Source organism: Fusarium vanettenii (assembly GCF_000151355.1).
Source record: "Fusarium vanettenii 77-13-4 chromosome 12 genomic scaffold NECHAsca_29_chr12_4_0, whole genome shotgun sequence".
NCBI classification, from domain to species: Eukaryota; Fungi; Ascomycota; class Sordariomycetes; order Hypocreales; family Nectriaceae; genus Fusarium; species Fusarium vanettenii.
The window spans coordinates 439,097-463,809 of NW_003315856.1; the positions used below are offsets into that span (position 1 = coordinate 439,097).

Sequence of the window (24,713 nt, forward strand, 5' to 3'; positions counted from 1 at the left end):
CATCTATTGTTGCTTTGTATGACCTTTGAACTGGTGAAGGCACAGAATGCTTTGACTTCCACCTTACGAGGTTGGCAGGGATTCGGGATTGTGATAAAATACTTCGAACACCCGTTAAGTTGCCAAGGCAAGGGACTTAACGGCTGAATATCCAGCCCGAAGGGTAAATACCGTATACCCGCTATTAAACTCTTCTGGGGGAACCCCCTAGATCCCCTTTTCGTCTGCGGCGATAACCAGCTGTTTAAACCACTTCAAACCTGTGGTAGGGAGTTGACTGATAGACATAGGGGTCCCTCTACCACTTCCTGCCAGGCCCAATCAACTATATACCGTATATCGAGTTCCCCTTTCCCTGTAGCTTATAGGAAAACGTCATTTAGTCAATGTACCGTGGTGGATACGGCGGATCGATCAGCTGTTGAGCCTGACGACGTTGTTGGTCAGCAAGGCGCATCTTCATCCCTGCTTTGTAGTTAGCCATAATCGCAGTACGTAGGAAACGCAGGCGTATAAACCTTCCGTGGGCGTGTGGTTATAGAGGCTGTGACGATCGAAAGGCGCCTCAAGCAGTAGGCCTTTCAGCGAGGTAACTCGTGAGACAGCAACATAACTAATACCGGCCTGGAAGTCGCGTGTAGCGAGGTCAGTAACTATCTGATCCTTCGTTAGGCTCTGGCACTTATGAACAGTGATAGCAAATGCCACGATCAGGGGAAACTGCTTGCGAGCGCAAGTCTCGTTGCCCACTAGGAAATCACGCGTGACTGGAAGGATGGGTACGATTTTCCTGCCCTCGTTAGTTGTTAGATACGGCGGTCCATCGTAGCTATCGAAATCCACCATAATAACGGCCGGAGGGTCTTCCCATGGTTTGGCGCCTTCATTCCAGGCGATATCGTATACAGTACCCTGGGCGCCATTCACTAGGCCAGCTGGCTGCCATAAATTAGTCGTGAGCATTACCCTGGCGCCCTTAGCAACAGGAAACTTGTTGGATAGATTGCCAGCATGGTCGCTTGGCGCCTGCCCCGCGCCGTTGCCCTGGTTCTTTGCCTCCACCTGTATTGCCGGGGCGTTGAGGTGCATCATATGCTCGTAATTGTATTCGTTGACGCGGGCCTTCGTAGAATACACCCGCATAGCGGCCCTGAATCTGTCAACCTCGCTCTGCGTTAGCTTGGCCTGTACCCGATTGCTAAGGAGGTCCCAGGACGGTATAGATAACTTAACTTCACGCAGTTCTTGCAAGGCCTGACGGAACCGGGCCTGATCATCGCCAGTCTGTCGTTGTACCGTGGTCAGAAAGACGGTGCGGTCAAATAACCGGTAGGCCGCCTGTCCTCTCCTTTCCAACGAAGAGAGGCTGGTGCTAGTCGAATACAGGGGCTTTTGCCGGACTGGTGGTAACTGGAAGAAATCGCCCACAAGCAAGACGCTCACACCACCAAAGAACTCGAGGCTACGCTGTGGAAAGGCCTGCCGCAGGCGGGAATCGATCCGCGCCAGCTGCTCAAGCCCTAGCATGCTCTTTTCATCAATAACGAGGTATCTGACGTGCCGTAGGCGGGACTGAAGGGCGGCTGCGTCGGCTGGAGGAAGGTCGGCAAAAGCACCACCTACTGGGAGGCGTAGCAAGGAATGTATGGTGCTGCCCTGTATCTGGTTACTCGCAACGCCTGTTGGGGCTACGCGGCAAATAGGGCTAGGATTCGGTAGGGCAGCCGCCTGAAGATGGGAGGAAAGTACCTTGATAAGGAAGGACTTGCCTGTACCACCACCACCGTCAACGTGGAGAAGGATTTGAGCAGGATTTTGCACGTGGAAGTGGCCCATGAAGGTGTCGTACACTAGCCGTTGTTGTGAGTTAAGCTGGTCACGCCAGTGAGGGCCAAGGACCTCCACATCGTTGGCTATAGGGTGGCTAGCGATAAGGTCTTTCCAGTGGCTGTCTCGAAATTCCGGATAAGTGCCCACATGCCGTGTCCAGTCGTAATTGACGTCGATATTGCGGCGGCCAAGTAGGTCAAGACCTTCCTGGGTAAGGGGGTTGTCAGGTAAAAGGGCGGCGAGGCGGATCCAGTCTTCGTCATCAAATTCCTCCTCCACAGGCAGAGTCTCGTACTGATCTTCTTGGGGTTGTAATCGAGCCTCTTTTGGCCGGCCGTAATGGTCATCACCATGGCTGTGGTGCTGCCAACAATAGGAGAAGGCCTTAGCGTGAGAATTAAAACGCTGGCCGTCAAATGTGAGGAGCTCATCAAACCGGCGATGTGGGTGGTTCAATGTTAGCTTTACGCGGCAGTAATCTGGCCACTGTTGACCTTCTGGATCAGCCTGATAACGAGGAAAGTAGACTAATACACGAGGCCTGCCGTTAACGTTGCCCGGCTGCCATTGCTTCCACATGGAAGGGTTCCTAGAGCGGAAGTTCCAGTATTTGAGAAATGAAACATATGTCAGATCCTCTAGGTCTTCTGGGCGTTGACGGTACTTTTCGTAGACGTTGGGGGCCTCGTCAACCTCATCGCCGTCGATCCGTAGGGAGCGGGAATGCCTGTCAGGATTACGGCAGTCAACGTGTAGGCAGGTTCGTGAGCCCTCCTGTAACGGCAGGCCGAGGAGCAAGTGGCTAACCTCCTGCTTCGAGTAGTCTCGCTCAGCAACTAGCTGATTTAGGAGCTTTGACGTGAAGGAAATCAGGGGGTTGTGGTCCTTGACCCGGGGCATCAGGGCCTTCCCAATCTGAGCAAACGACTCGCTCTTCTTTTCCGACTTGGAGCAGTATTTGGCTGCGTAATCGATCACCTGCTGTAGGCTCGTGCAGGGCGAGACATCTGTATTGGCTAGCCACGCAACGGTAAGCAAGCGGTTATAGTGATTAATCTGGCTATCGTTGCGCTCGCCCCTGAAGCTCCAGTGCTTAGAATGAGGAACCTTGTCAAGGGAGGCTAGTAGGCGCTGCGCGTGAGGAAATCCAAAGCGGCACTCTACCTGCTTGGTATGCTTATTGAGCTGCATACAGTAGTTGTTGCAGCGGTGGCGTTGCACGCGGTTGACTACCATTGATAGGAACTGAACGGTGAGGGGATGATCCAATAGATTACTGATCAGGGGATTCCCTTCCCCAGGCGCCTGTATCCGCCGAGGCTCTGGGTTAACAGCAGATACGTGATATCCCCAGATTCGGGCGAATCGCTCCCGGGACTGACCATTATCAGGATCTAAGTCTGGGTGACCACTTAGCCAATATAGGCCATGGTGGTGACTGGAACCCCTGCCCTGCCACTCGTAGCGACCCCAAAAGTCCGTTAGGTTAAACTTCTGCTTCAGGACAAGGGTCCTAAACAGCGTATAACGCTTATGGAAGTGGTAAGCGGCAATGTGGGCGTTGTCTCTCAGTAATTGCCGGGACAGGGCCATCCGCGCCGCCTCAGGAGCTGCTTTCCACTCTTGAAATCGAGGCATATGACGATAAAGGGACTCCCAGTGGTAATCAGCCGCACTTGCTGTAACGAAAAGGCCAGGCCTGCCTAGATTGTAGGCATATGCCTCCAATTCCTTCCTTTGCTTATACCAATATGGCCGGGTGCCCCTGATTACGGCGGCTTGGCGCGTGATCGACTGGATCAGGGCCTGAGCCTCTGGCTCGTCAGGCTTAGCCATCGCTTCCTCTATGTCAGCGCGCGTAAGGGGTTGACGGCGGCCTTCGTGTTGCTTGACTAAGTAGTTGCTTCGCTTTCTGACCTGCGCACGTAACAGCGTGTTGAGGGCGACGAAAGGCCACGTCTTATGGCGGGCAAAACGTCCGTCTTGCCATCTCATCGCATGGGCAAGGTAGTCCTGGTACGTGATGCTCCGTAGGCGAGGCTCCACGAAGTCCGCCTTGCCGTCAGGGTAGAGAGTAGGGAACGCAAGCGTTAACAGCGGCTGGGAACGGTTAAATTCGTTGATAGGAGTCCTGCGAATGGAAGGTAGTGGCATCTGGTGTTGAGCCTGCGCGCTAGGCGGCATATGCTCAAGATCGGCCATACGCTCGGGGTCGGGGGTACCATGAAGGAATCGGGACTGCAGGGCGTTTAATTCGGTATCGGTAACCTGCAAATTCGGGATCGCCGATGCGTCTGCATCGCTAGGATCCTCTTCTACAGCCTCCTCAACGGGGCCTTGGGGGACCTCGCCGTCAGGTATGTCAGCCACTTGGCAAGCGATGGAAGCAACTATGCTGCCGTCAAGAGGAAGCCGTTGCAAGCGATCCTGCCTCACGACGATATCGCGATAGCCCGGGTGGTGGCGCTGTAGGTAATGCAGCCAGGCCAGCAGACATGAGCGGCGTACCCGGAAATCGCGAGCGAACTGCTGCTGCAAGCGAGGGTCGCCCTCCATATCAGGAGGCCGCAGGAGTACGATGTCTAGCTCTTCAGGTAGGACTGGGAGCTCTTCAAATAGCCTACCAACATTGCGAAGGAAGTGGACAACGTGACCGCGGTATTTGTATTAAGCACCACGTACCTGTAGGACCTTCACGTGTACGTGAACCCTAGCAATCAGCATCTCCTCAACCATTGTTAGGCCAGGTAGATTACCGGGGACTTCCCCGAAGTCAAGGTTATTCGCAGCGCTAAAGAAGTAGGGCTCGTTAGGGGTTCTCTCCCTGTCTCGACTAATGCAGCGGCTGCAGATTTTCAAGCTATTTCTCTTCATATCGAACCAATGCTCCCGGCAGCGAATGCAGCTATGCATCTGGTCGTCATTCAGGGCAGTATAGAACTCCCGCACAAGGGCCTGATCTTCCTCACTAAGGGCAGGCAAGTTAAGGTCCCCTGTAAAAGGTGGATCAACTATCTGATCAAACTGTCGCTCTTCAGCATGTGCGCTTTGACGTGTATAGCGGCCGCGACGATGACCCTGTGGCAATAATGAAGGAGTGGTAGGGAACGATTCCTGTGGTATAGGCGTTCCTAGCACAACAGGAGGCGTTGGAAGAGTGCCTTGAGGAATTGGCGTTTGAGGAATCGGCGTGCCCAGAACTACTGTTGGCAGGCAAAGGGTAGGAGGGATAGGGGAAGGTCCCTCTACCGCGCTTGGGGTAGATGGCCCCAGCAGAGGTCTAGGCGGTCCCTGGAGAGCGGGCGCCAGGCCACGGAATAAAGCAGGTGCGGCAGGAGGTTGTAAGCCGTGCACAGACGCAGGCGTTGGCGCAGCCCGCCTTGGAGGCGTCAGGTTAGCTAGAGAATCGGTCCTTTTCGTGGCTCGGCGTGGCGATAGCCTTGAGGCGATATTCCGCATGGCGGCAACGGCGGCTCGGGATCCGGTTTCCCGTTCCCTTCGGCGTGCCCTACAGCTAGCACACTCTCCTGTAAGCTTCGCAGGGTCCTTGACGCTTCGAAATTCGACTTCGGGCAGGTCTTGCTTGCAGGTACGGCAGTTCCGAACCGCCTGGGGTATATCGTCCTCCATCTGACCGTATATATATCCACCTCATACCCACCTAGACTGCTAGATATCACTCGGGCAGAGAGGCTTTGCGACGGCTTACGTCCAATACCATGATAGATCTCGATAGAGAGGTTGTCTTTGAGGTAGTTAGATCAGGTCTGAATGATCAGGGAGGAAACTGCACTGCTTCCCGGAGGCGGGATAACCGAGGAATCTTGAGAGGTAGGCCGGCTGCGGAGGTAATATGTGAACCTAGATACCGTTAGCAACCTGATGGGTTTGATTTGATAGATTCGACGGAAAGGGAAGCAGCCGCCACGTAGGTTAGTGTAAGGAGCAAGGGGCACGGGGCTTATTCAGTCAGAATCGTGCTTAGAAACCCAACATATTGATTGCATTGAAGAAAAGAAGAACCTGAAAGCTCTTGGAGAGCTTGCCAAGCTAGTTACCTTGTCAACGCTCAGGGGTTTGTGGGCCTTCATTTTGGTGGCCGACCAATTCGTGCACGAGTTGAGCACAGGCCAGGCCAATTGGCCAATCAGAAGAGGTTTTATGGTCTTCTTTCTGACTGAGTAAAACGCCCTTCGGGCTGAATAACCGCACTCCGTGTTAGACTCATGCCTCATCACGGGAAGCTGGCCCCAATGCGCTAATATCGAGATTTATAATACCAGCCGATGGATGCCTAAGATCCGACCATTGAGCACTATGTCTCGGTGCACCTGACCTTGGAACCCAACCAACAGAACTGCCAATAATTGCACAAGGGCTAGTAGTCCGACACTATGCCTCCTCAAATTAACTCCTGTTTCTTTGAATCGTTTATTATGTACTCATTAGAAGTAAGCCATGCGCAATCTTTTGCCAACATTCCTTCCTACTCCATAGCCTTCATATCACTCACTACCTAGGGACATTGACAGAGGGGTCAACTGAATTGTAGAATGTCAGCATGAAAAAAGTCATTTCATATTTTTCGAGAAATTTCTCGATGATAATATCTCACTTTGGAGTCGTTTCTACCTATGCAAAGGTGCCATCTCAACAACTAGAAAATGAGAGTTGGTTGCAACATCTGCGCTATGAATTGATAGCTCCAACGCAGTGATTGTCTGTGACGATAATATAGCCGCAACTAGCCGAGCGGAAAGACCAGGTTTGCGGCTTTGTCAGCCGTCCCGCCCGATCACGGCGGTATCACGTGAGGGACAGAATTCTGTCCCCTGAAACTACAGGGTGGGCAAAAGCTCCTGTTAGCACCACGAAGTACCACGGATGGTTAATAGAGCAACGGGAGAATAAATAATAGTTAATATGGCATATTAAAGAGCATATAATAGTTCTACTATTATTATTACATACTTAAATACGCTTATCCTTATTTTATATATATAAATAAGCTACGTGTTATAAAAAAAAAGAAAGATAAAGAGTATGATTCGCTTGCATTAATAGATAAATTGCTATTGCTAGGTTTCTAATATTCTACTCTCTATTTCTTACCAATAATCTCAGCTGCCTGCAGGGCCGTTGCGTAGAGAACAACCTGAATATTTCCAGAGATAGATTGGGGGATGATCGATGCATCAACCACACGGAGTCCCTGAACGCCCAAGACCTTCAGGTCCTTGTCCACGACACGGCCCATGGCAGCGGTACCCATGGGGTGGAAGATTCCACTGATTTAAGGTTAGCAATATCTCCAAAAGAATAAAGCCCTCTGATATCACGACTTACGTTAGTCCAGCCCGAATACGAGCATCGATCTCCTCGTCAGTTGAAGCCGTAGTTAAGGGCTTGGCGCCAAGTTCTCCGCTGATGATTTCTCGGCCAACAACAGTCTTGTTGCTTGTGAGCAATTCAATATCATGCTTCACAGCTTCCCTTATGGCATAGCGATCAACTTCAGTGCCCATAAAGTTGGCATTGATAAGGGGCGCGTCCTTGATCTTAGAGGACGAGAGACTTATCTGGCCACGGGACTGATCGATGACAAGTACGGTCATGCTAATCACAGCGGAGCCATCCTGAGATGCACCAGCGTACTGAATGGTATGGGTAGCCATGGCACGCTCCTGGTTAAGGAGGGGATGGGTCTTCGGATTAGGCTTCTTGCCCGTATCCTTCTCGATTGCCTTGGCCAAGCCATCCTTGGGCACGTCGACAGTGGTGACAAAGTCGAGGTAGAGGCCAAGGCCGTACTGCGGCTGGTTGAAAAGAGGGTTTCCAGACTCAACAGCCCAACCTTTGGAAGGGTCCTTCAGTCCCCATGCTGTAACAAAGACGGCGTGGTCATGCAGGTTTTGGCCAACCTTGGGAAGATCCAGCTGAACCTTGATACCGTGCTTTTGTAGCTGCTCCTTGGGACCGAGACCAGACAGCATAAGAAGTTGTGGCGTACGGTAAGCACCAGCAGAGAGAATAACCTCCTTGCTGCGGATTTGGGTGCCGTTGGCGAGTTGAACACCCTGAGCCACCACCTGACCCTTATGAGACTTCTGAGTGATGACCTTCTGGACTAGTGTCTCGGTCAATACAGTCGCCTTGTCGATTGGGAACACCAAGGAGCTTTGCTGGCGGCGGCCGTGGTTGCGGTTCTCTTGCATCTCGCCGATACCCATGGGGTTGCCGCGGTTGTGGTCAAAATCCGGGGCTGGGCTGATGCCGAGCTCTTCCCATGACTCGATAAGGGGCTTGCGCATGGGAAAGGTCCGGTTGAGGGAGCTGATGGATTGCACCTTCATGTTGCCCTCGAAGCCATGCTGACTCTTGTCCGTGTCCTGAGTGAAAAAGGACTCAGTCTGCTTCATGTAGGGCAGGAGACCCTCGTAACTCCATCTCTCATCGCCCACAGCCTTGGCCCAGAGGTCATAATCAACGGAGTGCCCACGAACCCAGGCAGCTACAAAAGTCAGTGAGCAGATGGGCTAGGTTAATACTTTGCGAAACTCACCTCCGTTAATAAGTGTGCCACCACCCAAGCCCTTGCCAGCGTTGGAAGGGATAGATCGACCGTCAAGGTGCGTCTGGGGAACAGATGCATAGCTCCAGTCAAAGTCGCCGCCTTGACCGTTGGTTGAGTTAGGCCAGACGATATCCTGTCGATCATTCGCATTGATGCCCGCCTCAATGACCAGGATCTTGAGATCCGGATCCTTCTCAAGGAGCTCATGGACCAGGACCGAGCCACATAGGCCGGCACCGACGACGATGTAATCCCAGAGCATTGTTGAGTGGTGGTACCGAGGTGGGGAGATGTCAGGGTGTGGTGAAAGATCTGCACGTTGAGTTCAGCAAGAGGAACTCCAAGATATATCTACTCTCGCAACGGTAGCATTGCTACGCACGATCGCATGTAGGCCGGATCGCTCGGGCTGCTTAACCGATTGCAAGCATGAGAGAACCATGGCGCGGTCATCTCCACTGCCCAAAGCTCAATTTCCGGGACATTCATGATCCGGAAATGCCATGCAGGGTTCAGTACTCGAGGCCTCCAGGTTGAGCAGCTCCCAAGTCTCCATGGCAGAGTACCCAAGGGTGAAGAGAACTGAAGCTAAAAACGGTGATCAGCCCGTCAGCTTCCTTCGTCCTGCTCGCTACGAAGCGATCCATGGGTCGGTTCTCTAGCAATCAGCTGAGGCATTATTGCCCATGTCTCCTAGCACCCGGATCCCCGTCGGAGCAAGGACACATTCTAAGCACTTCCGATGCAGAAGGATTCATGAAATTTGTACTAGCCGGCCTTAATACCGGATTTATCGAGGTGACCGTCTGCAAGGGACGGTTTCATCCATGCAGAAACCTTGAGATGTCTAAATTACTGATTTCGCCATCGCCATAATATGTAATCGTTCCTTCGGGATTCCCCAGACTCCGCGGGCATCAGCTGATCCGGGTGTTGCTCCCGGATCCCCTGCCAAGGCTCTATTCGTCCCATCTGGGGGATGATCTGCCGAAAGGTCTGTGTTGGTTCGGTGATCTGTGACCCTTGCAAACCCTGTTCTCGCTAGGTATGAGTGCATCAGGGGTTGTCCCATGAAAGGAGGATAACCGAGCCCACCCTCATCGACTCTTTCTGGCGACACGCAGAACTCTAAAACTGTATCGCTGATTACCAACCACCTGATGGGATAATAAGATCCAAGGGAAAGGTTCCTGGCGACGAACCTTAACAGTGTGGTTCGCCAAGGTCGGGACTTGAGTCTGCAAAGGGAAATACCGACCATTTGCCACCTGTTGGCTGTTGGTTGTTGGTTTCCAGGTCTGAACAGGGTTGCAGTGAAAATTTCTTTTGCTAGAATCCTCCCCGTCCTTCCTTCAAGGGGAAGGAGAGGGGGTTGCAAGTGTGCGGCTGATGGCAAAAGATGTGGGTGGTAATTCTGTCCGAAGAGGACGGCATCGCCATGTATTTTGAGTCAAGTCTGAACCTTCCTCATTGCCAACAGCGTTGATTCTACAACGTTGAACCAACAACCATCATGACAGCCCTGAATGTGTTGGCACGATCGGAATCAGGGCCACCATTCAAAGAAAGGTTCCCTCCTTTGTCGCCCGAAGGAAAGGGGCTTCTCGCGGCTGTGATAGCCATGTGGGTTCTCGCAACCGCTTGGACTGGCATGCGGATCATCTCGAGGAACATCAGAAAGTCGGTGTATTATGCTGAAGATTACCTCTACTTTATCGGATTTGTAAGTATGTCAACTGTGGATGGTTGTCCTCACAATTTAACCAGTGCTTGTCTAGGCCTTGTTCAATGGCTTGTGCATCACCTACGTACTTGGTACGATCGTCCCTGGAGTATCTGCCAGAGGAGAAAGCTAACAGATCACAGCCATCTGTGTAGGAGGAGCGGGAAATGATATTGGCCGCCTGTCCGAACATCACATGTACCACTACACTCGAATTTCGATCGCCAACCAGACCATGTACGCCGCGACGCTTTGCTTCATCAAGATCAGTCTGGTTACTATGATCCAACGTGTCTTCGCCGCCTCCACGTCCGTCACCCTTCGTATCGCCAGCTGGGTGACCATTGTGGTCATTACCTGCTGGGCATTGTACACGATTCTACTCGGCTTCTTCATTTGCTTACCTGTGGGAGCCACTTGGGGCGCCGCCACGCCTACAAGTTGTGGAAACCAGACTGTCGCATATTCAGCGGTAGCAGTTATAGACATAATTTCCGAGGTGATGATCGTTGCCTTGCCCATGAGGCTACTGTCTGGGTTGCACATCGCGAGACCACACAAGATTGGTCTCTTTCTAGTTTTTGGCGCCGGAATCGTGTAAGTTGTGATTGATAGCATCTTCTCCCTCCTGTCAGCGAAGGTTGTACGAACTGACCCGACCTCATCACAGCACAATTGTCTTCTCTTGTGTCCGCCTCAAATACGCCCTGAACATCGACTTCGATAATGTCACCAAGTCCTTCGCCGTCGCATCAGTCTCCTCCATCCTGCAAGCAGGAGTTGCCCTTATGGTGGCAAGCTCCCCGATCCTCCGACCCGTCTTCGATCGAACCATTCTCCATTGGCTCGGCATCTCGATTCGTAGCACCGGCAGGAATACAAGTAGCAATCCTACAGGCGGGCCCCCCGCATCCCGCCATCACGCATCGGCCGGCTACCACGATGCAAGCAGAATAAGCCATCACAAGGGATTCAGGCAAATGACAGAAAGCGAGGAGCACTTGGCATGGGAGCTAAGAGATATGCAAGGGAAAGGCGGCGAGCAACGGACTACAATAAAAGCCCAAACCACGTTGTCTGATAATAGCAGCGACAGACGGTCTAGAGCGGAGAGTCCCAGCAACGGGCAGATTATTGTTACACAGGAGACCATTGTCAGGTAGAGCGGTTAAGGCTCTTGTTTCTTGCACTCGATGTGGGAGGAGAGGTCACTGAACGAAGAATATCTAGGTCATGTTTAACACGTTACTGCTTCCTTTAACCCAATTATAAAAAGAATAAAGATCCCTTTTCTCATGGGTAGTCGGCCCTTGCCTTGCTGATAGCATTGGCCAGATTTTGACCAGATGCGAAGCCAGTGCCCTCCTCGCCAACTCCACTCAGAACGCCGTACAAATAAGGGGACCCGCCCTGCTCGAGCCAGAGCGGGCCTCCTGACTGACCTGGGATTCCGTCTGCATCTGTCTCTAGAGGGCCGCCCGGGGCACAATCAGCACATCGAACCACCGAGATACCCTCTTGGCGATAAGGCTTCGACGACCCCTTGTCGCCTGGGTATCCCACATGAAGCTAGTACATGTCAGAAATGAACTTTGACCAGGCACCACGCCCTTGGAAGAGATACGTGGGGGACCTTACAAAGATTGGCTTATTCTTTTGAGCGTCACAGTCGATGGTTGTCGCTCCAAGGTATCCAAACGAGTCACCCAAGCGATCAGCCAGAATGAAGATAGCCCAGTCCTCCATCTGGAAGCAAGGCCCGTCACCTTGTTCCATATCGATTATTTCAACGGCATCAGATCCCCCGGCTCTCTCACCATCATAGTACATGGGTTGAAAGCGCGTCGTAACACCTTCGGGTGGAACGCAATGCTTTGCGGTGGCAACATGTCGAGGGCCGACCAGGGCGGCACTGCAGCTCCCGCCGTCAGATCCAGAGATTCGCCCTATGGCGCTGTAGGGGTATTCTTGAGAGTCCCATAGGACACGATCATCGGCTCCAATGATGGCTCGAATCTTGAGAGGATCGGTAATGTTGGACGGCTTGGGATTATGGCCGCCAAAAGGCTTGAGATCTTCTCTAGACACGGTCTTGACCTTAGGAACTGGGGCTTCTGAGCTTCTTGCATGATTGGTCATGTACAAACCCCCTGAGTGGCTTGGGCCGGGACTGTTGGTGGGAATGGCCAAGCCAGTTCCCCCGAAGGCAAGGATGGCCGCGGCCATGAAAGATGTGATAAGAGCCATTTGCAGGGCTCTTGGAAGAGGCTTAATCTCACCCAACTGGATTTCGTATGCTGTAAGAGCGCCCTTTTGTGTCTTATTGTAGGTATGGGCCCTCTCAGAGCCCTTTGTACTTACATAAGAGACCAAGGATGATATAGCCCCCAGAAGGATCCGAGTTTCATCCTTGTTGCAACATGCCCAAAAAGTGCATCAGCACTAACAATCCTTTGGAAGATATTCCCCAAATATCTTCAGTCGAAGGAATAGCTCTTGCCCTGTGAGGCGTTTCACAAGCTCTGTTTGGACCGTGAAAACTCCGTGTGCTTAGCGCGCAGTGATGGCGTCTCACTGATACAACCCTCTTTGTTCTAATCATAGCAATCAGCCCTGTGATCTATATAAGTCTTATTCCAGACAATCTAGCTGGGCTCACTTTGCATGATATAGCAGGGAGCAAGGTTGCTGTATCTTCAGGTAATCATAAGAGTAACATCGTTAGCGGGAAACGCAAGGTCATGTCATCGGGTCAGAACTCGCCAGTTGTTGGGCCTCAAGCACGCCAGTTTGGAACAGGGCTCAAGGGCTAGAAGGCTCTCAGGACGCTGGATGAGGAAGGGATGCAAGATGAAGAAGGAGGATTGTGGCAAGGCCGTTTATTTCACATGGGTGGCATAACATGATGCCCATTGCATAACTCGCACATATTAGAAAGCCCTCGTGATCAAACACACACGCATGACGATTGTGCATCTTCTATATAGTTAAAGTGCCTTCCTAATCGATGCATACCGTTTAAATAGTCAAAATAGTCTGGAAGACTCGGAGATCTAGGTAATAGTCAAAGTCATGTTCTCTATCTAAGGAGTGAAGTTTTCATGATCGATATGCATGAAAACACCCCTTCTAAACTTCTGGCTTCTGACCGTAGACCTTTCTCACCCAGTAAAACGGATGGTACTTTTTGTTGTTCCGGAGCTCTCGTCGAAGCTGTGCACAGTATACACGAACTTCGTCCATCGTCCAGCCGAGTAGTTGGCTCGCCATGTACAAAATATAACCATCAAGGTCCTGCTCAAGGGCAGCATGCACAAACTGGCCAATTTCCTTGTTCTTCGGGTCCTTCGCCCACCCACTGATGGGGACCTAACGTAAGGTATTATTATCATGAACCCTTCTCCGTCGTGATGTCAATACTTGCCTTGCGGTTGTCGATGTGGATATTGATAAAGCCCGCTTCTTCCATGCACTTCCGCTGCACGTCGTCCTCGAGGATCGTGAAGGTCTGGCCCATCTTCTTTCCGCCCTCAATGAAGAACTTACCCCATTCGTGCATGGCACTGTCTTCCGTTACAGTGCCGTCATCACTCTGCATCATCGCTGAGGCTTCAAGACTTTCAGCCCAACCGCCTGGCTTACAGGTTTTGTATGCCTGGTTGATTAGGAACGACCAGTCTTTGATGCTTCCGTAGAGAAACCGCATGTGCACAAAATCCACAGAGTTGGGCTCGAAAGTCCATTCCTGACTGCAGTCGTCAATCTCGCTGCAAAGCCAAGGTTAGTTGCTTTACAGACATGGAAGTGAGCGAGCTTTTGCAACTATACAAAGGCTGGAGTCACCTACAACTTCAGGTTGGGTGGGATCCAAGAAGGTTGGATAGGCGAGATGTCTGTTCCAACAACTTCCGTGTTGGGGAACTCGTCGGCAAAATCACTGTTCTCACGTCAATCAAGGGTTCGGTTCAGGGAGAAGTAATGCTTTTGTACATTGCCCAGATACCTGAATATTCGACCCTGTTAGTCATTTACGTTTTTGTCATCTGCTCTAGGGTCACCTAACCTGTCCCAGTTCCAATATCCACGACTTTCTACCACTGATATTAGCTGAAACATTGTCTCAGGGGATCGTCGGCGTACCTGAATATCCTTTTCCAAGGGAGCCAAATAAAGTTTGCCGTCAAACACAAGGGATAGGAAGTGGTGGCTGTTTGTTTAACGCGCACATCTTTGGGACATTTGGATGTGAACTCACACAATGTCCATCGACTCGTTCTGCTTTTCGTCATTGGATGCCCTAATAATCCTGGTTAGAAGCTGGAGTGGGACCCCACTATCAGATCATGTACCAATATCTTGCGTTGCCTCTTTCCGAGTGGAATGTCCTGCCGTTAATAGTACGGTATTGAAGGATGCTCGAGGTCAGTGATTCTGTCGACTCCGGGGGGTTAGACCCAAGGGCCGAGTCTGCATCGACACCGCCCTCTTCAGGTTCCTGGACCCATCTCAGACTTAGCAAAGCCTCTGTTTGGTTGAAGGCGAAAATACCTCAGCAAGTTGCTCCCAGTGTGCCACTGAATGCAGTGGTTGAGTCGGAGCGGTTGGGGCGTCTGTCGTGGGACTAGCGGAGTCTCGTTGGCTTGCCATGATGCGTAACTTCAACGTATTTCTATGGTATGATAGATTGTAATAAACAGAGCAAAGGAGAAGATAGCAAGGACGTACCGAGGTGTCTCTTTAATATTCAGCTGTTAACCTCAAGGATGCTCCAATTCGCTCAACTGCAGAAGACAAAAGTGGGCAGTATGTATGCTCATGCAACCCTGAACGAATGACAATGCACAGACCCTTACTCTCATCATTTATCAGTTTCGGTTGGTAGGAGACCTTACTTGCCATCATACCATTCGACGACAACTCAGTTGGGGAAGCGCCTGATGTCCGAAGCGAAGCGGGGTTTGCTCTCGCATGTTGAGTCCATTATGCATCGTGAGGAATTATTTGCAGGGTTGAGCTCTGCAGGCGAGCAATATGTCTGCTGTAGGAATGCCGAGGTTGGAGCACTGGCCAGCCAGTGTCCTTAATTCCCTGTTGTTGTATGTGTCAACAATAGTCGGTGAGACGTGGACTTTGATAGATTGACAAGGGGGTCCATTGTGTTCAAAGATGATGTGTGCGCTAACTAACAAGTTTGGCAATTCGCCGAGATGTTGCATTCAAGCTCTAACTAACATTTTCCTTCCCGTACTCCTCCACCACCTAAACCTTTCTATCTTCACGACCGAAACCTTCTTCCTTCCCGTAAGCCTCATTCCTTCGATATCCACAACATAAGTCGCTCACTGTGCAGGACAGTTGAGTCACTCCTGTGACTTAATGACTTGAAAACCTTGATCCCCCCCCCCATAGCCGACTTCCCCGCTTTACCCACGCAGGTCTTCTTCTCGCTGGGCCTCTCTTAGCTGCTGGATTACGTCTAGTAGGCTATCGATCTAGGCTGTGTTTCTCTTTATAACCTCGACGAATAGGTGCTTATCGGGCTCTTTATCCCTAAGACTTTTAAGTAGCGGTAGCTCTTAGTATTATACGAAGCGCCTAAGGTTCTATAGTGCCCTTAGGCGCTCTAAGGTTATAAGGAATATCTCTCCGCCTAGGATTATGAGCTCGAGATAGACGTCTGGCTTAATGATTTAGTCTGTGGTAGCCCTTATTATATTAATATCCCGAAATAATAATAATTATATATTACGAAGGAGACTATATATCTCACGGAGGGGGCTAGAAGGTAGAAGATATTAGTTCTTATATTAGGTAGCGGCGATATAATTATATAACTTAGTGACTTTAATTACTTAATTAATTATAGTTCTTATAAGTATTAGGTTTAAAGCTATAGTATTAAGAGATTATAGCTTAAGAAGATAAAGAGGTAGATAATTCTTTTATTTCTTATATAGAGGTTAGAGTAATTAAAATACCTATAAGAGGTTAGATTTTTATAATAATATAGCTAGGTATAACTCTTTTATTACTATAGAAGTTTAATTAGGCTATTATATTAATATCGGGTTATAATATTATATTATGTTTGAGATCTATTCTTTATTATAGTTGTAGCCCGGCCCTTGATGGGTTAACTGAGCCTGAAGATCGATAAGGGGGTCATGCGGTGATGACGCAAAGGGAATTCGATTTAACAAGCTATTAAATGTATCTATCGAGAGAAATCTAGAAGTTCTGATAGCCCGAGCAATCAATAAGACTTGCCACTGGGCATAGGCTCGTTGTTCGTACCGCATACACTTCACTTATCATAGCAAGAGAGTATCAGAGCCCAGTGCCTAGCACGTAACGGCGTGAAAATACATTCTAGAAGTATAGCAGCCTAGCTGCTGAAGTATTTTCGAAGAATATGGAATGATGGATTTCACAATTGCTGAGGAGATAGAAGGCAACAGAAAGATAGCTGGGTGCCGCTAAAAGGCAAACGTCTACGCGTTAAACTGAGTCTACGCAGATATAAGTAGAGTTCCACAGTCGACAATTTTCTTGTTTGAACAGAGTTCTATTATCTTCAGTCAGCGGTCCTCCGGCTCATGCCTACATGGATCATAGTGAAATGCATCTTTCATCTCTCCCACCAGGAGCGCTAACGGCTGGATGCATCACCGCAAGGACTACTATGCAGCACATATATGGATGCGCATAACCATCTGGCATGGGTACAAGGGTCACTACGAGCATACTTTCAAGGAGCGCCTATAACATCAAATGCGCGGAATTGCTTACGAGCAAAAACTTGATAATATGAAGCGCTGCAGAGCGTTGTTCGTAACTCGAAGGTTACTAGAGTTGGAGGAACATCGTTCGAAAGACCGCAGTTCAGATTCCTACAAAGAATAATTTACATAGAAATAGCTCCCCCATCAAGCTTTGTCAAATACCTCTTCTCAATCACGCAATAGTCCCCTGGGCCCAGAAGACACCACGACCGTTGGTTCCAACGTAAACCTGGCCTGCATTGTTGCCGCTACCCTCCAGTCTACAAGAGTCGATGGCTCCAAACATGATAGAGCCCTGGATATCACTCCAAGTCTTGCCCTGGTCAGCACTGCCGTACAGCTTAGCCCCAGCAGAGCCAGTGCCGAAAGCATACACATTCCAGGTGCTGCCCGAGCCACGGCCGAGAGCGATCTGATATGTGCTCGACAAAGAAGATGAGACCTTGCTGAAGGAGCTTCCAAAATCGGTGCTGTGGAAAATTCCAGCGTCCGTGGACACCCAAACGTCTCCGGCCTTGGTAGGATGCACAGCGATATCACGGATCGACTGGACAGAGCTGAGAGAACCACCCTGGCTGAAGCTTGATCCTTGGTTGCTGGAGACATAAAAAGTTGAACCAGAGCCAGCGTAAAAGTACTTGTTGTTGCGCTTGTCACTGGCGATAACAGCTCCTGACGGCACGCTAGAGACAGCGGTAAAGGTTCCCTGGTTTTGAGATCGGAGAACACCCTGGTTTCCTGAAGACCAGATAATCACATCTGCATCAGCGGAATAAGCGATGGAGCCGGCAGACTGAGAGGTAGAGGCGCCATTGTGGACGTTCCAGGAGACGCCTCCGTTGTTGGAAATAGCAACCTGTCGTGTGCCTTGAGTGTTGCCCACTCGGACCACGTTTTCAACCTTGTTGCCTGCGTAGTCAACGCCCACGGATCCAGTGAACATGGGGTTATCCCAAGCGGACTGGGGAGCTGTGCTGAGAGAAGTCTTTGTCGCAAACGTGAAGCCACTGTCGTCGCCAACACCCGCCAGGAGCTCGCTGCCTCCAGGGGCAGACTTAAGTTCCAGCACCGCAAACTCCTCAATGCCATCAGCAAGTGACTGGATGCTGATTTTCTGGTTAGAATCCCACTTTGTGAGGTCATGTCCACCATAGACGGTCAAGCCTGTGCCGTAAAGCCAGTGATTGCTGTCAAAGGGGTCAATGGACAGAGCCTCAATCATCCACCCCAAGCGCTTCGTGTCGATCGAGATGAAGTTCTTGTAGATCCACGGAGCCTTTGGAGTAGAGATGTCATAGTTGTACTCCAAGCTACCACTCGCGCCATAGGCCCACAGCTTCGACCAAGTGTTACCCGAGTCGGTAGATCGGAAGATCTGGGCATCGGGATACCACGAGTTGAGTGACGCAACAACCAGGGTTCCAGGCTTTTGAAGGTCAACGTCCAAGCCACCGAAACCAAAGTAGATATCGCCAGATGGAGTGATGTCCTTCCAGGTTCCAGCCGAGATGTCGTACCGGTAGACGGCACCAGAGCTGCCATCATAAGGGCCAGTGCCATCGCTATAAGAGAGGTACAGAGCCTTCTCCTCAGGCTGAAGCTTAGCCTTGTGTGGGAAGTATTTCCCAGGTTGGTTGGGGACAGCAGTCCAGGTCTGGCCTGCATTGGTCGACACATAAACGGATGCAGTCTTGTTATCGGCAACACCAACAAAGATCCTCGAAGTTGCGCCATTAAGGGTGGATGAAGTCGAATCAAAAGTGACAAAGGTGAGACCTTGCAGGTCGTTGTTATATCCAGACGAATCGCTGGGATCCGGGGCAAAGGTTCCGACGTTGGTGAAAGACGTCACCTTGCTGAAGCTGACACCGCCGTCGGTACTCTTCCAGAGACCGTTGCCGCTGCGGGCGCCGAAATAGATGATCTTGGAATTCTTGGGGTCTACTGCGAGACGTTCGCCCATTCCTCGGCCTGGCATGTTACCACCAACCTTGAAAGGGAGGTCGGTGAAGGTCCAGGTGGCACCTTTGTCGTTACTCCGCCCAATGGCACCATTGTTTGGGTCCCTATTCTCTTTGCATTAGCCAGGTGTACAATGGAACATCTTAGTTGCCACTTGCCAGTTATTGGTGTACATGCCAACGGCTGTGTAGACCTTGTTGGGATCTGAGGGGTCGAGGGCCAAGGCATCAATACCCCAGCGGTTCCTTGGCGAGTTTCAGTATCGACTCTCTCTAAGTAGATATGTGAATCTATCCATACCACTTAGCGTTGGTGGCGGTAGTATCCGTCACAGCTGTCCAAGAATCATCTGAATTGAGCCGATAGAGGCCACCAATGTCGGTTCGCGCATAGGCAACGCCCTTGGACTTTGGGTGGAACTCAATGCCAGCAACGAAGCCGCCGCCACCACCGATGCGGACATTCTTCCAATCGAGCGCCGCCAAAGCGACACTCGCTGAACCGAGAAGGAGGGAAAGGACCTTCATTGTTGGAGGCTGAAGAGCCGATAGGTGCAGAAAAGATGGTTTGGTAGACACAACTATGGGAGAACAACGGCTTAGAAGCAGGATATATATAAAACAAATTCATGACACCACCTCCGTGAGCAATTAGCATAGACTCCTACCCTTGTAGCCATGTTTCGGATAGTAGGCACTGACCTGGGGGATTAGGCTCGGACTGTGACCAAAGTTGGCCAAGCTCCGTGATTTGTTCGTGGGTTCAGACGAAATTACAGGGCAAATCTTCCCACCTAATTAAATCTTGACAAATGGATAGATGGGCTGATGCAGCACATACGGGATGAAATGCCTTGTCGAGCCACGGACATATCCTCCGGCTGCCTCTTCAAGTAGGCGCCTCTGGGTCTCATGAGTCTATACTCTTGGCCGTGATCTGAATAGTGATCCCATCATCGTCACCGGACTCGACAAGGTTACATTAGTGTCAATTTCGGGACATTTTCCTTTCGACATGGTCCGAAGCTCCCGCAATCCCAAGTCGATCTCGGTAGTCCGTCCAGCAACTTGCCACCAATCAATCGAGAGATTTACCGTCACAGCCGGTGGCTAAAATAGAGTAGAAGAAGCAACTTAGGCTAAGATCTCTGAAGCTCCAGTAGCAAGTTTGACACGAGATTGCCAGGGTTAACTTTAATACCCACACCTCGCGCCAAGCCGTTTCGAGTAGAAGATCAAGGGGATCTGGTAATTAGAACGGATGAGCCGAGAACTTAATTGTCGGCGCTGTCGGTCTCGTGGAGACCCCGATGCTTCTGGTTAAATAAGGACAGTGTCTAGCATTGGGCCTCGGTACCAGGCAACTCATGACAGCCCTATCAGCTGGGAGCGAGATCTCACCAACTCCTATCATATTCTAGCTCGGTGTAGGCATGATAGGCTGGCGATAGAGCAACCCGAGGTTGAAATGAATCGGCAGGCAAACGAGACGTATCATTCACTCTTAGAGTTGGGGCATCTGATGAGCAGTACGTAGGTATCACAAAGGTCTGCTAGGAGGCTAAGAGAAGAATCCTGTATTTAACCGGTGGCGCTCAACACTTTCATTACCCCTCAACGGCAGCAATCCCTTTGTCGTCCCTGGCGAGTTCAGCCTGATTATAGTCTTCATCATTTGAGGGTAGCTGTAAATGAACCGCCGTGATGGGGGCTGCCGCAATGGTCAAATCGTCGCCACTTTCCAAGGTCAACACATGACCACCCGAGTCCCGATTTTCCGAGATGAAATGCAGGTGATCACCGGCAACACTGACCCCCTGCATAAAAACCGGTGACCTGAAGCCAATAATCGTGCCCCGGACTTGCTCAAACGAGTGGGAGACCTGCCGTTTTCCGAGCTCGGCAAGCCTCTCCCCCGGAGACTTCTGGCCGCCAACGGTACGGACCGTCACTGCCTTGAAGACTCCGTCCACCCTGAAAGCCACATAGTGATTCTTGGTGCCCGGGAGAAGCTGTGATAGGGCCTGTGCCAACGTGTCTTTGTTCTGCAGGGGCCTCGAGATCGTAGCTGTGGGTTCAAACCGAGTGACCATAGCGAAAGGCGCCGATTGCTCTGCACATGCGGTGCTATCAATGGCAACAACTGAACCATCGGGTTTCATGTCGTAGATGACCCCATCGAGGATGATCATTTCGCCCACCATGTGTCGGAACGTGCCGAGACCGTGATCCCCGTGAGCGACGAGGTCTGAGATGGTGATGCCGGTCTCGGCGACACCATCCATGAGAGCTGAGACTACAGAGTATTGAAAAAGCTGATTGGACGACATGCTGGGTGTAATCTTGAAAGTAGGGTGTGAAGATGAAGGGGAAGAACTGGTGGAGAGACGCTGCGTTGGAGAATCAGGCAAGGCAGGTATATGCACTAACCAATAAGGAGTATGCTAGATACGTCATCGAAGAAGTGGTGCCTTTGGACTGGCGGTACTGTTTCCGTTTGATACTTGATAACACAATGTGATAGGCGAGTAACCTGATATACCACTTCGACCAATAGCACACATAATATCATTTCACCTAAAAATGAGTTAGAAATGTTGATTTAACTGATATGCAAGTCAGATGCTGTGCTTTTGCCGACAAGTCCTCCTTAGACCGCTAAGAAGAATCCGGCGACTTGCCAAATCGGGAGGGGTCTCTTCGCCATCATTGTTACCTTGAATCAGAATCGAATAGAAATCAAATGCAAATCGAATGAAAACTGAATGAAAGTCGAATCAGATTTGAATCAAATTCCAATCAAATTCGTTTCTAATGGCCATCCGTAGCTACGCCCCTATAAAACCACTTTGATAAAAGACACAACTGCCGCCATCCATACCAAGATGCACTCTCCTCGATACCTGGGTTTCAAGAAAGAATACTCTTCAGAAGCATGCTAAGTCTCAGGCGGGGGATAAAACATGGAGCGGATCCAGTTCCCCAGCCTCACAGACGCCGCTTTGGGCCGAGATCTTATCCGAAGACTCCAGTCAACAGGAACAGATCCACTCAGGGCTTACCCTCTCGCTTGACAACGAGGCAGCCATGCTAGTTGAAATTGCAAGCCGACCTTCCATCCAAGAAAGCACCTTGGCGCAGCGGCAGCGCGGTATGTTTACACTCAATCTTCAAGGTTCAATTTCTCCTACTAACTTCCCACAGCCGGGCTCATAACCCGGAGGTGTAAGCAACACTCAACCATCCATCCACAGGATTCCATCTAACATACAAATCAGCACTCGATCGAAGCGAGTAGGTGCTACTCAACATCCTTTTTTTGCTCTTTGTCTCTTTTTGCATAGTATATCAGCTATTCTTTCTCATTAGTCGTTGCTCAAGATGTCGCCTTGCCGTGACTTTCATATTGCGGAGCAAGAATATAATTCTGGCGGTCCGAAAGGGGGCCAAAACTCTCCCCGGGACCATCGTGGATGCCATCGAAGTATCAGTCCGTCTCGGCATCTACTATCTCTGGATCGATTCCTTGTGCATCATCCAAGATGACCCAGAGGATGTTGCGAGAGAGATCAACAAGATGGCCGACATATATCAGGGAACAACAGTCACCATCTCAGCGGCGAGCTCTTCTTGCTATCGTGATGGGTTTTTGAATACTCGCCAAGCACACGTACAAAGCAAGCCAAAGTTCAAGTTTCCTTTAACATGTTTGGATGGCAAATTGAGTACAGTCTTCCTGCTCCTTCACCAGTCTGGATACCCATACCGAGACTGGGTTCCGGGCCCTATCAATAGCAGAGCATGGACATTGCAAGAGCATGTACTGTCTCCTAGAATCTTATACTACTCTTCTCAACAGTTGCACTGGTTCTGTAAGGAGACAAGAGCCAGTGACGGTGGGCTAAGCCTAGAGCAGGCTAAGCCTAGCCCCTTCGACGTGACCATGCTGAGCTTCTCCATGGGTCGGGCTGCGATAACTTCAACATCCTGGGAATTGTCTTGGAAAGACCTTCTTAGCTCTTACTTGTTCCGTGGCTTGACAAATCCTATGGATCGACTCTCTGCAATCTCGGCCGTTGGCGAAGAGCTTGCGAGAGTAAACCACACTTCATTCGTGGCAGGATTGTTTAAAGCCACATTCGCTCACAATCTTTGTTGGAATCAAGTGAGGTCGTCCCCTATCCAGCCACGGCCTGCAACATATCGCGCTCCGTCTTGGTCGTGGGCAGCTATGGATGGGCCTATCCTTTTGTCTGAAGAGCATCAAGATTACACCATTATGGTAGATATTCTTGACTGCCAGGTCATACTACTGTTTCCTCAGGCCAAGCATGGCCCCATCGGGTCTGCCTATCTCGCGTTACTCGGCTGGGTCGCGCCAGCAATCCTCAGCGCAAAGCCACCCGGTCAACACCGTCGGATAATGATGGTGACAGCTGAGTGGTGGGAGGTGGTCGATGAGAAGGACTTAGATGCCACAGACCCGGAGCTTGAGAAAGGGGAGCCTATATCTATCTGGCTTATTTGGATGCTGCGGGCTGCACCACCAGCTGCCTGCTTGATGTTCTCAGGACTGATGGTTGTGCCTGATGGGACAAGTACTGAAAGGTTTCGACGAATCGGGTACCACTCATCTCGAGGAGCCCAGGCATTAGAGACAGGATATGATCGAGGATTAGGCACCCGTAACCAACACAAATTGACCTGGAGCGCTTTCCAGAGGCGGTTAATCACAATTGTGTAATTTAGCTCTATCGAGATATCTACTATCTCACTCCTAAGTTTCTGTAAGTGCCGGTTTTGTAGAATGTGAGCCTACAACTACATTGCTACATCCCTATCCCCGTCTTCACACATTGTGGGTTATGGTTGGAAGCCCTGGCCTCACAATCACGGAGCCTATTTGATGAAAGCATTTCATGAACTTTGAGAGTGCAATTTGACTGTAGGAACGACAAAGGTCAAGTAGGTTTTCCATTTCAGCACAGAGCAACGTAAGGTAATGCCACTGCCTTGTCTCGATGAGAAACCCATGACGCGAGTGAAGCCAGCTTCCACCAGCACCAATACCTCATCTCGGAATTCACCTTGGCAGTATCAGTAGGCATGTGGATGAGTCCAACATCAGTCCGGATACAGGTCCCAATGTCCAACTACTGGTAGTTGATCTCAACCTTCTGTTGGGGTTCTATCATTGCGTTTAGCTCCTAGACAGCCACTCTTAATGGTCTAACATACCGTTGAGAAGGGTTGCAAAGAGGCGATTGTCGATAGCAACGAGAGGCGACCCTGGAGAGTTCAAAGTCAACGTACAGAACTGCACAAAGCCTCTAACATACGTACCTGTGAATTTCAGAACAACCGAGTCCCCCTCCTCTACAGCAAAAACTGGCTGGATGCTATCCTCTTGTCCAGCCTTGAACCAGTAAACACGCTTGGGCAAAAGGCTCCGATCCTCGACCTGGAAGCGGCCCAGGAACCAACCATTAGACTGGAGATGGCAGTCATTGAGGGTGAAGACGGCGGCGTCGTTCCCAGTTGTGGCATGAATGCGATCATCGCCATTTTCAACTGGAGGTGCGACCTTCTGGCCGTCGACAGTGATGGTGAAGGGTCTGGTGAGAGATTCCATGGTGTCTCTGAGTGTCACAAGATTGTTGTCTGTCAAGTATTTATTGGGTGAAGAAGCTGTGCTGTGGTGAAGGTCACCATTTCTGAGGGGCGTTAGAGGTATTTATACTGATATGCCTCTGGTCTACTACCTTGCGTCAAAAAACTTCCACGGACTAGGCTTGTCTATTACCAAGTTTGTTCTCCCCTCTCATCTTGCGGAAAGATTGGCA

The 24,713-nt window shown here is 50.5% G+C and overlaps 8 protein-coding genes across 8 annotated transcripts; 2 read left to right on the plus strand and 6 right to left on the minus strand.

Moving 5' to 3' along the window:
- Positions 1 to 6,811: 6,811 nt before the first annotated feature.
- Positions 6,812 to 8,666, minus strand: NECHADRAFT_87530 (uncharacterized protein; the record flags this gene model as incomplete). The annotated part of the gene is made up of 4 exons (XM_003043382.1): positions 6,812 to 6,816; positions 6,943 to 7,118; positions 7,177 to 8,341; positions 8,393 to 8,666. The coding sequence occupies 4 exons, from the start codon at positions 8,664 to 8,666 to the stop codon at positions 6,812 to 6,814; spliced, it is 1,620 nt and encodes a 539-aa protein (XP_003043428.1).
- Positions 8,667 to 9,917: 1,251 nt separating this feature from the next.
- NECHADRAFT_87531 (uncharacterized protein) lies at positions 9,918 to 11,290 on the plus strand (the record flags this gene model as incomplete). Its single annotated transcript, XM_003043282.1, has 4 exons — positions 9,918 to 10,127; positions 10,183 to 10,219; positions 10,271 to 10,724; positions 10,798 to 11,290. The coding sequence occupies 4 exons, from the start codon at positions 9,918 to 9,920 to the stop codon at positions 11,288 to 11,290; spliced, it is 1,194 nt and encodes a 397-aa protein (XP_003043328.1).
- A 130-nt stretch (positions 11,291 to 11,420) lies between these two features.
- Positions 11,421 to 12,374, minus strand: NECHADRAFT_87532 (uncharacterized protein; the record flags this gene model as incomplete). Its single annotated transcript, XM_003043383.1, has 2 exons — positions 11,421 to 11,696; positions 11,766 to 12,374. 2 exons carry the CDS (start codon positions 12,372 to 12,374, stop codon positions 11,421 to 11,423), a joined length of 885 nt encoding a protein of 294 aa, XP_003043429.1.
- An 882-nt stretch (positions 12,375 to 13,256) lies between these two features.
- On the minus strand, positions 13,257 to 15,115 carry NECHADRAFT_87533 (uncharacterized protein; the record flags this gene model as incomplete). The annotated part of the gene is made up of 12 exons (XM_003043384.1): positions 13,257 to 13,389; positions 13,487 to 13,496; positions 13,548 to 13,736; positions 13,770 to 13,894; positions 13,975 to 14,064; positions 14,131 to 14,144; positions 14,268 to 14,334; positions 14,383 to 14,424; positions 14,477 to 14,622; positions 14,676 to 14,796; positions 14,853 to 14,875; positions 15,032 to 15,115. 12 exons carry the CDS (start codon positions 15,113 to 15,115, stop codon positions 13,257 to 13,259), a joined length of 1,044 nt encoding a protein of 347 aa, XP_003043430.1.
- Positions 15,116 to 17,081: 1,966 nt separating this feature from the next.
- On the minus strand, positions 17,082 to 19,398 carry NECHADRAFT_53608 (uncharacterized protein; the record flags this gene model as incomplete). Its single annotated transcript, XM_003043385.1, has 3 exons — positions 17,082 to 18,980; positions 19,026 to 19,116; positions 19,172 to 19,398. 3 exons carry the CDS (start codon positions 19,396 to 19,398, stop codon positions 17,082 to 17,084), a joined length of 2,217 nt encoding a protein of 738 aa, XP_003043431.1.
- Positions 19,399 to 20,477: 1,079 nt separating this feature from the next.
- Positions 20,478 to 21,200, minus strand: NECHADRAFT_97702 (uncharacterized protein; the record flags this gene model as incomplete). The annotated part of the gene is made up of 1 exon (XM_003043386.1): positions 20,478 to 21,200. The coding sequence occupies one exon, from the start codon at positions 21,198 to 21,200 to the stop codon at positions 20,478 to 20,480; it is 723 nt and encodes a 240-aa protein (XP_003043432.1).
- Positions 21,201 to 21,957: 757 nt separating this feature from the next.
- NECHADRAFT_87536 (uncharacterized protein) lies at positions 21,958 to 23,614 on the plus strand (the record flags this gene model as incomplete). The annotated part of the gene is made up of 4 exons (XM_003043283.1): positions 21,958 to 22,021; positions 22,075 to 22,095; positions 22,215 to 22,690; positions 22,730 to 23,614. 4 exons carry the CDS (start codon positions 21,958 to 21,960, stop codon positions 23,612 to 23,614), a joined length of 1,446 nt encoding a protein of 481 aa, XP_003043329.1.
- A 173-nt stretch (positions 23,615 to 23,787) lies between these two features.
- On the minus strand, positions 23,788 to 24,502 carry NECHADRAFT_87537 (uncharacterized protein; the record flags this gene model as incomplete). Its single annotated transcript, XM_003043387.1, has 3 exons — positions 23,788 to 23,957; positions 24,109 to 24,159; positions 24,214 to 24,502. The coding sequence occupies 3 exons, from the start codon at positions 24,500 to 24,502 to the stop codon at positions 23,788 to 23,790; spliced, it is 510 nt and encodes a 169-aa protein (XP_003043433.1).
- Positions 24,503 to 24,713: the final 211 nt, after the last annotated feature.